This window comes from Echinops telfairi, unplaced genomic scaffold, assembly GCF_000313985.2.
Source record: "Echinops telfairi isolate 266 unplaced genomic scaffold, ASM31398v2 ScPeMD7_7469;HRSCAF=8507_1, whole genome shotgun sequence".
Lineage (NCBI taxonomy): Eukaryota > Metazoa > Chordata > Mammalia > Afrosoricida > Tenrecidae > Echinops > Echinops telfairi.
The window spans coordinates 86,195,736-86,209,563 of record NW_022111373.1 but is presented as its reverse complement, the minus strand read 5'-3'; the positions used below and the strand labels follow the sequence as shown (position 1 = coordinate 86,209,563).

Below are 13,828 nucleotides of genomic sequence, written 5' to 3'. Positions count from 1 at the left end.
CAATTGTGAACTGTGCCGCAATGAACATTGGAGCACAGATGTCTGGCCATGGTTTGTTTCTTGCCTCTTCTGGGTATATGCCCCGTAGGGGGATTGCTGGGTTGTATGGTAACTCGATTTCCATCTGTTTTAGTATTGCCAGATGGATTTCCATAGTGGTTGTACATACTTACAAGTCCACCAGCAGTGAATGAGAGTTCCTGTCTCCCCGCATCCCCTCCAACACTTGTTGCGTTCAGATTTTTTGAATTGGGGTACCTTTGAGGGTTTTAGGTGGTACCTCATTGTTTTTTTTAATTTGCATTTCTCTTATGGCTAAAGATTGGGAACATTTTCTCATATGTTTGTTGGCCATTCGGATTTCTGCCTCTGTGAAACTTCTGTTCAAGTCCTTTGCCCACCTCTCAAGTGGGCAATTTGTTTTTTTTCTTTTTGGAAGCTAGCAGAGTATTGTAGAGTTTAGTAATAAGGCTTTTGTCTGATGTGACATTGCTAAAGGTGTTTTACCATTCTGTGGACTCTCTTATTACTCTCTTGTTGAATTCTTTCGATGTACCCAGGTGTTTTATCTTCAGTATATCCCATTTGACTTGACACTCTTATACTCTCCTTTCTGACACGATTGCTGAAGACAAAATGGGCGCATAAGCAAATGTGAAGAAAGTGGATGGTACATGGATATCAAAAAATATAGCTGTAGTATTAAATTTAAAATAGCGCCGAGGGGGGTGGGGGGCCAGCCCCCACCCGCTGCTACTAGAACTCATTGGTTCATTAATACTACTTCTGGGTTCAGTAATGCACAATTGTACGGTTGAGATATATAAGCATTATATTAAAGTCATCAAGAGCATGAGAGATAATATAATAATACAGTCAGACATATTACATGGTATCATTGCTCACCTCCGCCCCGCTTGGTGGTCCTCGTGGGGGGAACCCAGCAGCCAGAGCAGGAGCCGCCTCCCTCGTGGGAGCTGCCCTCTCGTCCACTGCCCTCATAGGAGCAGCCCTCACGGGAGCAGCCCTCCTTCCTCAGCCGCCCTTTGCCAGCCACCCTCGGCCAGCCACCTCTTGGGAGCAACCCCACTTGAGAAGCAGCTCTCCTTATTTATTGCTAACCACGCATCATATTACTTTAGGGGGATACATCACAGCATTATGCGTCACCGAGAAGGGCAGTACAATTCATCCTTGAACAGGTTTGATCATTCTGGTGTCTCATACAATAAAGCAGGCAATTACTATCCTGGGAGGCATACAAGCCCCCTGATAGCAGATAACAACCCACGTCATAGAGAGGGGTTGTAACATAGGCAATACAAGCTATAGGAGAGGGATGACTTAGGGGTCAACATGCAATAGTAAGAGGAGGGAATAGGGGGGCATGTGTGGCAAGATAGTAATCCAAGCTTAGTCATCTTAGAGTGGTCCCAGGCTTGCCTATGGGCACTGCTTCAAGGGAACAATAACAGAAAGGAATGGGCCCTATTTGGGGTGAGTCAGACCTACAGTCTGGCTGATGTTGGGGAGAATAACCTCTGACCTACTTTCACTGCCTAGTGATCAATTATTTTCAAGCTAAATCTCTCCTATATTTTGGGGAGACAACTTAAGAGAAATCCTTGTGTTCCTCACAATATAGCATCTGAGGTCTTAAAGGCTTGAAGTTAAACAAGCAGCCATCTAACAGGGAAGCAAATAAGCCCACATGGAAGAAGCACACCAGCCTGTGTGATCATGAGGTGTTGATGGGATCAGGTATCAAAAGATCCAAAACAAATAATTATATCAATGTGAATGAGGGGGGATAGAGTAGAGACTCAAAGCCCATCTATAGACAAGTGGACCTACCTCCCTCAGAAGGGTTGTAAGAAAGGGACCATTCAACCAGGTTGCAGTATAGCACTGACACAATATACATCGTTCCGATGAGGGCAATGAATGTACAAATGGGCTTTACACAATTGATATATGTATGGATTGTGATAAGAGTTGTATGAGCCCCTAATACAATGATTTTGTGTGTGTGTGTGTGTGTGTGTGTGTATCATTCCTCCAGGGGGATGAACAATAGAAATTCGGGTGAAGGGAGGGGCGGTTGGTGTAAGATATGAAAAGAACAATAATTTATAATTTATCAAGTGGTCACGAGGGTGGGAGGGGGGAGGGAGGAAAAAAAAAGGAACTGATACCAAGGGCTCAAATAGAAAGTAAATGTTTAGAAAATGATGATGGCAGCATATGCACAAATATGCCTGATATAATTGATGTATGGAATGTTATAAGAGTCCCCAATAAAATGATTTTAAAAGAAGAAAAGGCATAAGCAAACAAACAGAATCACTCTATCCATGGTAAAAGTTGTCAAAACTGTCCATGAGTGATGACTTTAGGTCATAGAGTTTTACTTTCAAAGGAAATCTGATCAAAATGGATTTGAAGGAGATAATATATATTGGTAATGTTGGTATGTGTGTGTGTGTATACATATATATATATGTACATACAAGGATATATATGTGATAGATGTATGTATCCCAACTTCCAGAAACCTGGATAAAAATTTTTGCATTTGTATATTTGTTTTGCTTTTATTAGAGCCACAAAAACAACCTAAATGATTCATGACAAGTCATTTCCAACTTGTGGTAAGCCTGTGTGTATCAGAGTAAAACCATGCTACGTAGAGATCACCAGGCCTGTCTTCTAAGACACGTCTGGGTGGCCTCAACTCTCTCCACCCTTTCACTTGACATCTGTGCATGGTAACCAACCCTTGGTACCACCCAGAAACTCCTTTCTTTGGCATCATTCCATTCTGAATGCCCTGTCTACTCTTGTTTTCCCCTTTCATGGCACAGGTTGTAATGGATACCTCTCCATTTGGACTTCCTTTTTGGATCCTGAGAGGCTCTTTCAGGATTACCTCCTTGTATTTCACACACTCTTTCCTGTAGTCTCATCCTCCAGTAATGCATTTTCTCAGTGTTTTAACAGTGAGGACAGACTTGTTTTTCTGGCAGTGGTAGATATCATACTTGGGCCCATTGGCACTCTCCTCAAGTACTCCTGAAGGACTTGTAGTCTCTGCAAAGTGCATGAGAGGTAGCGTGCAGAAGCTGGTGTCTGCCTGCTTACAGGTAATTTAGAGCTTGGACATTCACTGCTCTTTAGTTGTGCTAAGCATAGGATTTCGTACGGTTTATTTGTACTTGCTTTGTTTCATTTTGGAGGATATCTTGAATGTTGCTATCCAGAAATATGCAGTTTTTAGCTCTTTGAATTTTGCATTTGGGGAAAAGAGATTGTGCATTTATACTTGTTTGTTTGTTTGTCACTCGTGTTGGTGACCCAGGATCGATCTGTGACCAATACTCCTCATGGGCAACTAGCTACCACCTGTTCACTGGAGATGCTGAACAGGTATCAGAAGAGCTTGCTGACAGGGAGCCTAGAAAAAAAGGCCTATCAAGCTACTTCAGACAATCAGCCAGTGACCACAGCATCCTAATCCATAACAGACCATGGATAGGATAGAACCAGACCTATGTTGTTCCATTGTGTATAAGGTCACCATGAATTAGGGCAGGACTCCACGACCGTGATCAACAATCCCAAACCAGCCCACCAACCCCGACTACTTTTTTTGCCCTCAATCTTATTATAATTGTTGATTATTAGTTGTGTCTTTTCATCCTCCTTCGCAGAGGAGAAGCTGTAGAGGCAGGGATTTGATTCTGCTTTGCTCACTAATGTACCTCCTGCCCCCACCATAGGCCCTGGCACACAGTAGGTAATTAGGAAACAGTGTTCAACACAGCATTGTTTATATAGTGAAAAAGGAGGAAGCCATGTCCATATGCTATAGACCATAAAAGAAAACAAACCCCCCAGTCATCAAGTGGATTCTGGCTCCTTGACAACCCCGTATGACAGGTTTGGACTGTCCTATTGCATTCCTACGTATAAATCTGTATGGAAGCAGACTGACACCTGTCCCTCCCTCAGAACAGAGGATAGGTTTGAACTGTTGACCTTTTATAGAGCTCTGAGCACCTAAGTACTCCTAATAGATAGACAAGGGGGTGGGGGGAATGCAAAACTAATCCCACTGCTGTTGAGTTGATTCCAACTTGTAGTGACCCAAATGGACAGTGTAGAACTGTGCTAGGGTTTTTGAGGTTATAAATCTTTCTCCCACATAACAGCTGGTGGGTGTGAACAGTTGACCTTGGAGTTAGCAACCCAATGAGTAACCAAGGACACCACCAGGGCTCCTTAATAAACTGTATAATAATGATTAATGTTTTTTTAATGGCATGAAACAAAATATATTGAACAGTAAGTTAGTGGGCTTGAGATTTGGGGACTTTTTTTCCTCCTTAATTTCTAAAATGTTTGTTAAGGAATTTGGGATCCCAGCTGAGTCTGAATCAGTGAGATGGCTGTGGGATTTTGTTGGTTTGACTAGGGGTTAGTTCTTCTTAGTGATTGTACTGGCCCTCTTCGGGTCTACAAATTAATGAGTCTCTGACATCTAACCGAGTTTGCATTGCTGTTTGTCTCTTGCTGTTGTATACTAACAGGCACCTGCATGTATATTTGGTTTTATTCTGTCCATCTGTATCTGTATTTAAAAAAAACTCATGCTTGTACTTATGCCTTCGATTATGGTCCCAAAGGAAAGGGTTCATCCCATCCAGTCCCCTTATCTTATCAGTACTTTCTTGCACCTAAGGAGAGAAACTTGTCTCATTATATATTTTATATTTGGAACTAGTATACACATGTCAAAAAGAAAAATTAATTGCAGACATAATTTGATGTTAAGGTTTTCTTACCCAGCAAACTACTCACTCACTGTAAAGAAATCCCTGACCAAACCGCCAGTGCTTTTCTTGGCCCAGCATGCCCAGTTTTTCTTACCTACTTGAGGCCCTACTGACTACATGTCAATGTTGAAATGTGTGGCAGGTGGGGAGAAGGCCAGAGACCACCTTGTGACACGGAACCATTGATCTCAGTAAAAAGGGGAGGGGGCGTTCAGGCGCATGAAGATTAGCTCGTGGTCGCTCTTCTGTATTCTCTCCTCCGTTAAAGCTTCATCGTAACTGTGAAACTTCCAGCCATTTGTTTTTTGTGGCATCTAATTGGTCTCTGTATGTGCATATAGAATAAGTGCTCATGACCAACCTCATGTCTCAATTTTTAAATCTTTGATTATGTTTAACAGGTATAATGTAGCATCAGAACTGCTAACTCAGAATCTCCGGAAAAACAAATGAATTAGTGGAAATTTGTGTCACCATCAGGATCTTGTTTTCCAAGCTTACTTTAGTTCTTTTAGTACTTTTCCTCCTGGCCTCCCATTTTTTCCTTTGTTCTTCATTTGTAACACAGATAGCTTCATTTATTACTGTTTGCATTCCATTTGGGGCTCTCCCTATTCCCTGTGTGATTTCACTTACTGTGTGGGGGCAGGGGGTGGCTATGGCCCATTGCCATGCTTCTAAGGTGAAGAGTAGAGAAGTCCATTTGCCCTTCATCCCTACTTCCCTCAAGCCAGCCGTACCCACTCACAACCTATAGATGAACCGGGCTCACTTGGGCTTTTCTTGTCACTTTCGTTCAAGGCCGATCTTCAGACAAGTTCTCAGCGTTTAAATCTTTCAGCCTCCAGCGCTGCAGTGGCTGAGCTTAAACCTGACTGTTGCATCGATGACGTCATACACCATGAAGTAAAGGAAATTGGAACACATATGTAAGCGTTAATTTTATTAATTCTCAAAGACTCTCACGTAAGTTGTTGTTAGGTACCATCGAGTTAGTTCCGACTAGTAGCAACCCTATCAACAGCAAAATAAAGCGCTGCCCATTTCTGCACCATCCTCCCAACCGTTGCTATTTGTGAACCCATTGAAGCATTTCAATACTGGATGAACCCTGACACGATTACCTGGAATAATTCTTTAAACCTTTAACCCAGAATATCCCTTGAAGTTCTCTTAAACCAAACGGTAGTTTAGCTTAACTAAACAATGTCTGGCTTGAGCACTGTGTTCTTTTAAGATCTGTCTGGGGTAAAATTGATAACAGCAATTCAAAAATTAGATACGAAACTTTTAGGAGGAATCACTCAGTCACTCATTTACTCACTTGCTACTACTGAGTATTTCAACTCATAGGGACCCTGTAAGACAGGGTAGAACTGCTCCTGAGGGTTTCCGAGACTCACTCTTTATATGAGTACAAAGTATCACACCTGGTGGTTTAGAACTGCTGACCTTGGAGTTGGAAGCCCAATGCGTAACCACCATGACTATTCTTTTTAGATGAAAGTGAGCTTACAAGGGAGGAACAACTAAGAAAAGGAGGATGTGGGTAGTTGCACACCCTGAAGAATGAAATTGGTGTCAGTCACTTTTACATACAGAAATTATTGAAATGGTGTGAGTTCTATGTATAATCTCAACAACGAAAATTAAAACAAAAAGATAAAACATTTTGCCAAAAGTTGATAAAAAATCTTACCTCATCGTTTTGTTTGTTTGATTTCCTATAAAGCGGACTACTTTCACTGTTTCTTAGGCAATTAATGTATTCCTTTGCTTGTTTTGCATGAAATATTGTTTTACATCTTGACTTACAAAAACTCTACTAGGGACCTAATCCCTCTTTTCATTATGTCATCAGAACTGTTTCATCCCTATTTGTTGTCTACTTAAAAAAATCATTTTAGTATTTTTGGTTTATGTCATTTACATTTTCAGGTCAGTTGATTGTGTTTTTCTTTTCATTGCTTTTGTGTTGTTTTCCCCATCATGGAATCTAAAAAGTAATTCATGTGTATGTTTTGCTAACTTACATGGTTTTATTTTTCAGAGTTCAGCTCTTTGGTTATTCTAGGATCCCAAGTGGCACAGTGATTAGTGCTTGACTACTAACCAAAAGGTCAGCAGTTCGAATCCCCCAGCCACCCTGCAAGAGAAAGATATGGCATCCTTCTTCCAACAAGATGTCTAGCCCTGAAAATCCTATGGAGCAGTTCTACTCTATCCAATAGATCTCTCTGAATCAGAATTGAATTGGCAGTAACAAGTTTTATTTGGTTATTCTGCAACTTACTCTGGGTTGCATTATATTTTATCTTCCAATGAAAAGGAGCTTCCTACTCCAGAATTGACGTCTCTCATTTTTCTAATCAGAAACCTTTTTGTCTTGAGGTTTATCTACAGCTGCTCTAGCCTCATCAATTTTGCATCATTGGTATAATTTTTTAAAAATCTGTGGGTAAAACTGAAGTGTTGCGTTTACTGTTAAATAAGATTGAAAGTGATTCAGAAACATTAAGACATTTTTCTGTTTCAGCTTGGTGTGTGCAGTAAGTTACACAACTCAGAATGGAGAAAAAATGTATTTTAGAAAATTCTTCAAATTTCAGGTATTAAATATGACAACAGTGAATTGCTTTAAATTCCCACCACCACGACCACCACCCCACACTTCCCCCAACCCTCAGAGGTATATAGTCTTCATATTTATTTTCTGTGAAAAGTAGGAAAACTCCAAGTAAAGCAAATAGCTCACACTTTTTTGATTTATTATATTTCTTGTTATTTTGTGCTGTTGTGTCCATTCTGACTTGGTGACACTGTATGACAGAGTAGAGCTTCCCTATTAGGTTCCCAAGGTGTACTCTATACGGGAGAAGATCACCAGATCTTTTTTCCTGCAGAATCAGTTCAGGGTTCAAATCACTGCCCTTTGGGTTAGCGGCCAAGTGCTTGTAATCCACTCCACCAAGAAAAAATCCTTGTCAGGTTACAGCAAGCTACACCCAAAAAACTAAAAGCAAAGCAAAATAACACCACCAAAGGCAATGTGTTTTGTAGTGAAATGTGAAGATTTTTATCGAAACAAGTTTGTTTTCATGGCTTGACAAAAGACACAAGAATGTAGGAGAGTAAAATGAGTAGAAATAGTATCATTTTTAACGCTGTATTTAAAACAGAGATTGTTGACGTGCAGTGAGTGAACTGAGCTTCCGGGTCTACATGAATGAATGACTGAGATTGTAGGTAGAATTTTGGACTTTTGCAGTTTTGTACTTATACAGAGCTTTCATGATACAAAAATTCTTAAAAACCACTGGAACTTGTGCGTGTGGTGTGTGTGTGTGTGTGAATGCCATGCATATCTACAGATAGAGATGGGTAGATTAGATGTTATATATTTTTGTAAATAGAAATAAAAGTTATTAAAAAGTAGACAAATTGCCATTGTTTGCTGCATTCAATTATTATAAATTTTCTGTGACTTTTAAAATAAAAGAATAGGTTTAATTGTGTTACATGTAAACATTTTTACTGTGAAATGTAACACAGATATGGAAAACACATGTTCATTTTGTTAACATGTTGTAAACTAAGTACCCATGACACCATTACCATGTCATAAAAGAACTCATTTGATTTGTTTGTTTGTTGCACACACATTGGAAAAGTCTTCTACAATTAAAATTAGGAAATGACTGATAAGTGTAAGGCCTGTGATTTAAAAGATAGAAACAGACATGTATGGTCAGATGATAAGAATCTCCTCTGATTGGTGTGCTTTATTTAACCAGGTTCTCAAACCACTGGACGTGAAAACCAAATTTTACAATGCAGAGGTATGTGTTGGACACCTAATGGGGTTTTAGCATCAACATTAAGATCTTATTTTCTTAAAAATCTGATTTATTATACTTCTCATCAAAATGAAGTAAATTGCCCTATTTCTATAGGATTGTACATTCCTTCTGTAAAAATGAGCATGATTTCATTAGAAGTGAATCATTTCGATTATAAATTGTAAATCTTTTAATTTGCGGTTTTCAGCGTACATAAAATCAGTATTTCTTGACTTGTTTTCATTGTTAATTTTTTAATATTCTTTCCCTTCTTTCAGTAAAAGATAATATAATTACATGTATGGCAAAAATATATATAACAACCTGTTGAATACTTATATAGTGTTCTGAGTATTATAAAAATTGAAGTAGACCTAACTCCAAAATTGATTAAATATACACATTTAAAAATATTGACAGGTATTAAGTTCTTTGTCCTAATTACTGTGCCAGCCAAAATTAAGTGGCTGTGTTTGGTGAATGGCTTCGAAAAGCTCCTCAGGAGAAATACATTTGAGAAAAATAGAGAAGAAACTGTTAGAATTAAAGATACTGTATGTTCTCTCCTAACCAAAAAGATAAAACAATTTGCCACAGGTGTCAAACTTTGTTGGCTGGACTTTGTTTAGAATATGCTATTTTATCTTGGTCCCTAGAGCTCTAATAAAAGGAAATCATTTCATCCTTGCTATCCTCCATGTAAAAACCATCCATTTTATAGCATAGTGGTAAATTCAAAGATGTCCAAATTGAGAATTTATTTTGACATGAAGATTGTATCTATAGTACTCTAAGACCTATTGAAAATGAGGAATTTGTAATTTCCTATTTCTGTATAATCAGCATCTGAGGTCTTATTTAGTATCAAGCTTGTATTAAACTGGAAATAAATTGTAAAATGTCTGAGATGAGGTTTTACATGTTAGTTAGTTAGTTAGTTAGTTAGTTAGTTAGTTAGTTAGTTAGTTAGTTAGGAGAAACGAGGGTAAAATGTATCAAACAACAAGAGTACCTAAGACCCTGTTTGTAAGTCTAGACAGATGAAATACAGTTTTGCTATAGGAACTCCGCGGTACAATATCGTGGCCGCCCAGGGGAACCACGGCGGTCTGCATAGAGTGAGTGCTTGAAACAGCGAAGTGTCAGCACCGTGAAGGCCTCCAAGGGGATTATTAGCACACAGGCATACTGCGCACATGGTGATGACCATGGTGAGGAACCGATGAGAAGAACTGCGGCACTAAGGAAAGCAGCAGAGGGCTCAGTTGGCCTTTATTTTGAGGCAGGAGGTAATTTTGGAATCCAAGCCAGAAGACAAACTTGGCTGCCATCTATCTAGTCAGTGCCAATTCTTAGGGATGCTCTAGGACAGGGTAAAACTGCCCCTCTGAGTTTCCCAGACTGTAGCACTATAGGAGGAGAAAGCCCTGTCTTTTTCCCTTAGAGCAGAAAGTGATTTCAAACTTCTGGCCTTGTGGATCACAGCCCAATGCTTGACCGCTATGCAACCAGTGCTCTTCGTTTTGAAATAAAACATATTTATGCCACACATTTTGTTGTTAATAGTGCACTGTCGACTAGTGATGGTATAGCTGTTCAACTTAGTAAATTTTAAATTGTCTCATTTATCGTTGTGCTAGAAAAGATTTCCACCATAGTGTGAGGTGAGAACGCTACGGCTCTTAGAACAAATAGGCTTGCAAAGAAGAACAAATGAAGACGTAGGCAGGCTCTTCTTCTCTCGTAAGCTCTGAGGAAGATACGTAATAGGTACCCTTCTTAGGCTTTCCTTGTTGAATACACGGTGATACATTAGATACTGTCAAGAAGTTCTGTTACATTCATAGAGTGACTTTTCCAGCTAATTTTAAATTTTCTGTTTATTACATGAATATGGCAGTGAATTACTCCCAGAAAGAGAGGGTGAGGGGGTGGGAAAAGACCTACAATTTCACCACACTAACAAGTAATTGATCCTCATTAACCCATATTCTCTTCAATCATTATCATTTACATATAATACTGTTTTTATAATCATAGTAACAATTTAGTCTGCTGCTTTTTGAGCTAACATTATGTGTCCATATAACCTTTAAACAATATGAAAAACTTTAGCTATAGTCTTTTAATCAGCATTAATCTGACTGCAAATAAACCTCATTGGCTACGATATTGCCATTGTATAAAGCTAGCTACAAATTTTTAGTACAATTCTGAATATCTGAAAACAGACATCTCTTTAAAAGCCAGATGACATTTAAGATTTCTCTAAGATACTTAAGATTGCTCATTTCTGTTCAGCGAGTACCAGGAGTCAGAATCTAGTGACCACATCTAGAAATTTCTAGTAGATTAAAGGAGTCAATGAACCACCTGAGCATCAGTAGATGATGTGTATTTCTCCGACCTAGAGTCCTGGCACAACTTTGTTATTAGCTCCATATTTACCTCCAACGTGTTTTTTAAAATATGATTTCTAATAAGACAATCACCAGTAGGAAACAAAAATTCCTGAGAATTTTTGTGATAATTTCTAAGATGGGAAAGCCTTGTAAGAAAATTGGTGATATTAGGGAGATGGGATTCAAACCTTTGATGACCTACTAATCCCAGCGTCTCATGCCAGGTATTAAAGAGAAATAAATACAAAATGAACAACTTGCCCATTCTCTCTGAATTTATATGAAGTGAAAAAGACTAAAAATGACATAACTTCAACATGGGAAAAATTAGAAGTGTAAACATTAAGCTCTGGGAGCAGAGAAGTGAAATATAATTTCTAGCTACACATTTGAAAAAGAGGTGATATTCAAGATGGCCCTTGGAAAATGCATAGTTTAAATAAATATGTATATATACACACAGAGAGACGTGCGCGTGTGTGTGTGTATATATATAAATACTCAGAAATCTATGAAGAGAGTAAACTCTCAGCTGTCTAGCCATCATTCTCAAAGCATGCTCCATGGCCTCTAATCACCGAAGCGGGTCCTTAATAAAAGAATTCTCTGATTAGACACATTTAGTGTCTAAATGGTTAAGTGCTTGACTGCTAGCCAAAAGATTGGCCATTTCAACCCACCCAGAAGCACCAGGGAAAACAGGCCTAGATGTCAGTCAGCTTCTGAAAGGTGACAAGCTTGACACCTGGTGGTTGGAGCAGTTCTACTCTGGACGCCTGGGGTTGCGGAAGGGGATCAACAGCTGCTTACAGAAACAGAGTCTGTCTATTTGGAATGTAGATCATGTACTGTACATCCATCCTAAATGATCTATGCAAGAATGGCAGCACAGGTAAAAAAGGCTGCTAGAACTAGAAAGGTGTGGTGTACCCCTCTCTCCTCCAAGAGATGCCCTGTTCAGTGCTCTTCCCTAGTCCACGGTCCTTTCACCGTGCCAGTTTCACCTTTTACAGAAGTGGTTTGTCGTATTTCTTTTTGTTGCTTTCTGTTCACTTTCTTGTTCACTAATGCTGTCTTGTTTAGTAATTATTTAAAAAATGCATCAGTGCATTTAATTTTAAAGTTAGTCTTTTTCTTTAACATTTATCTCTGATTTTTCTAATTTTTCTTTTTTATTTTTCCATTAGAGTGACCTCAGTTCTGTGGTAATTTGATTTTTTATTATAAATTTATATGCTTTTCTTACACTTCTTGATTCTGCCTAATTAATCTCTCATTGAAAAACATAATGGAAAAACAAAGTTAGTTGTGAATACTTCTTATATGATTTCAGAAAGCTATCTTACATCACTTTTATATGATTACTGATTGTCTTATACTTTGCGTGAAAAAGATCAAGAGTTAAAGTATCATGTTGAAACAGTTCCCAGTTTTCAGTGCTTCTCGTTTAGCAATATTTTTAGAGCGATCTAGTAACCCTGTTGAAAATAGATTTGGGGTTATCACATGTTGTTATAAAATTACCCGCTATTTTTCAGGTTGTTGAATAGAATAAAAAAACCTCACTGCCATCGAGTCAGTGCTGGTGCAGCAACCTTATAGGGCAGGGTTTCTAAACTGTAACTGCAGGATTAGAAGCCCTGTCTTTCTCCCAAATTGAATGGACTGTGTAGTTGAAATATATCTTCCAAAACATAGGAATTTTAGTTCTACGTATGGATCTGGTAAAAATGGCCTCTGACAACAGACAGAAGAACAGCAAGTTTTCCCAAATTAGCAAAAATTGCATGGTTATATTTCTATTAAAATAAACAACATTTGCATATGTCATTGTACATTTAATAACATTATAAGCCTTTGCTCCAAATTCTTAATTTTTCAAGTGTTAAGTTACTTTATTTATGTACTGTTCAAATTAACTTTGTTTTTCATTATGCTGCTTATTCTTATTCCATTATGCCTAAACTGTTCCTCAATATATACAGACAATTGCATTTTTTAAATTGAATTGTGGGCTTATGGTTTTGGGGTTTTTTTTGAAGCAATGGATTGATGGGATATAGTTACATATTTTTTTGAGAAAAGGGAATAGAGCAATGCCCTTAATTGTCCCTGTCTTTTAAGCTGATAAATGGTTGTATTACTATTTTCAATTTAGCACTTATGTCAGGGATCAAAAAATATCTTCCATAATTATACATTATATTGTAACTTCATCATTGTATTTTTACAAATGAGTTCCGTTTTCTGAATTTTAGTAATGCAGAGCTCCTAAGTATCAAATATTTTTGGTCACAGGTTTTGGTTTGTTTTATTTCTGTCTATTATTATAGAATAATCAAATAAAATTCAAGAATAAAATCATTCTTGAATATCCGTACATTTTCTTTTTTTTTCCCTTATGTTTTCTTATATAGGTTTGTTTCAAACCTAAACCAAGTTAATTATCCTTCAATTCCATAAAGAAAAACTGCAGTCATATAGCATAAAACAAAGATATTTATCATGAATATAATTAAATAATTAAAATGTTATATAAGACTGGGTACTTAAATACACATGATTACTGAAATGCTGATGAATAGCATCCATGTTCAAATTTGTCATAAATGCTTGATTGTAAAAATCTAAGATTATCAGTTATAGTTCACCTACTTCTTTCCAAACCTAAACAAGGGACGTCACAAAGTTCATGGAAAAATTCTATTTTCTTTTAATTCATTTTTCACAAACTCTTTGAAGCAGCTACCCC

The 13,828-nt window shown here is 38.0% G+C and overlaps 1 protein-coding gene across 4 annotated transcripts in view; it reads left to right on the top strand.

Moving 5' to 3' along the window:
• The window catches only part of LOC101658656 (trafficking protein particle complex subunit 13), a 51,197-nt gene that overhangs the window by 26,608 nt on the left and 10,761 nt on the right, over positions 1–13,828 (top strand). For 2 of the 4 annotated variants that reach the window (XM_004703569.3, XM_004703567.2), the window contains exons 5-8: positions 5,637–5,764; positions 7,372–7,444; positions 8,630–8,674; positions 12,264–12,281. In XM_004703569.3, coding sequence (XP_004703626.3) covers positions 5,637–5,764; positions 7,372–7,444; positions 8,630–8,674; positions 12,264–12,281 — 264 coding nt within the window. The remainder of the gene's footprint in view (positions 1–5,636; positions 5,765–7,371; positions 7,445–8,629; positions 8,675–12,263; positions 12,282–13,828) is intronic. The other 2 variants (XM_030888862.2, XM_004703568.2) reach the window with 1 other exon arrangement.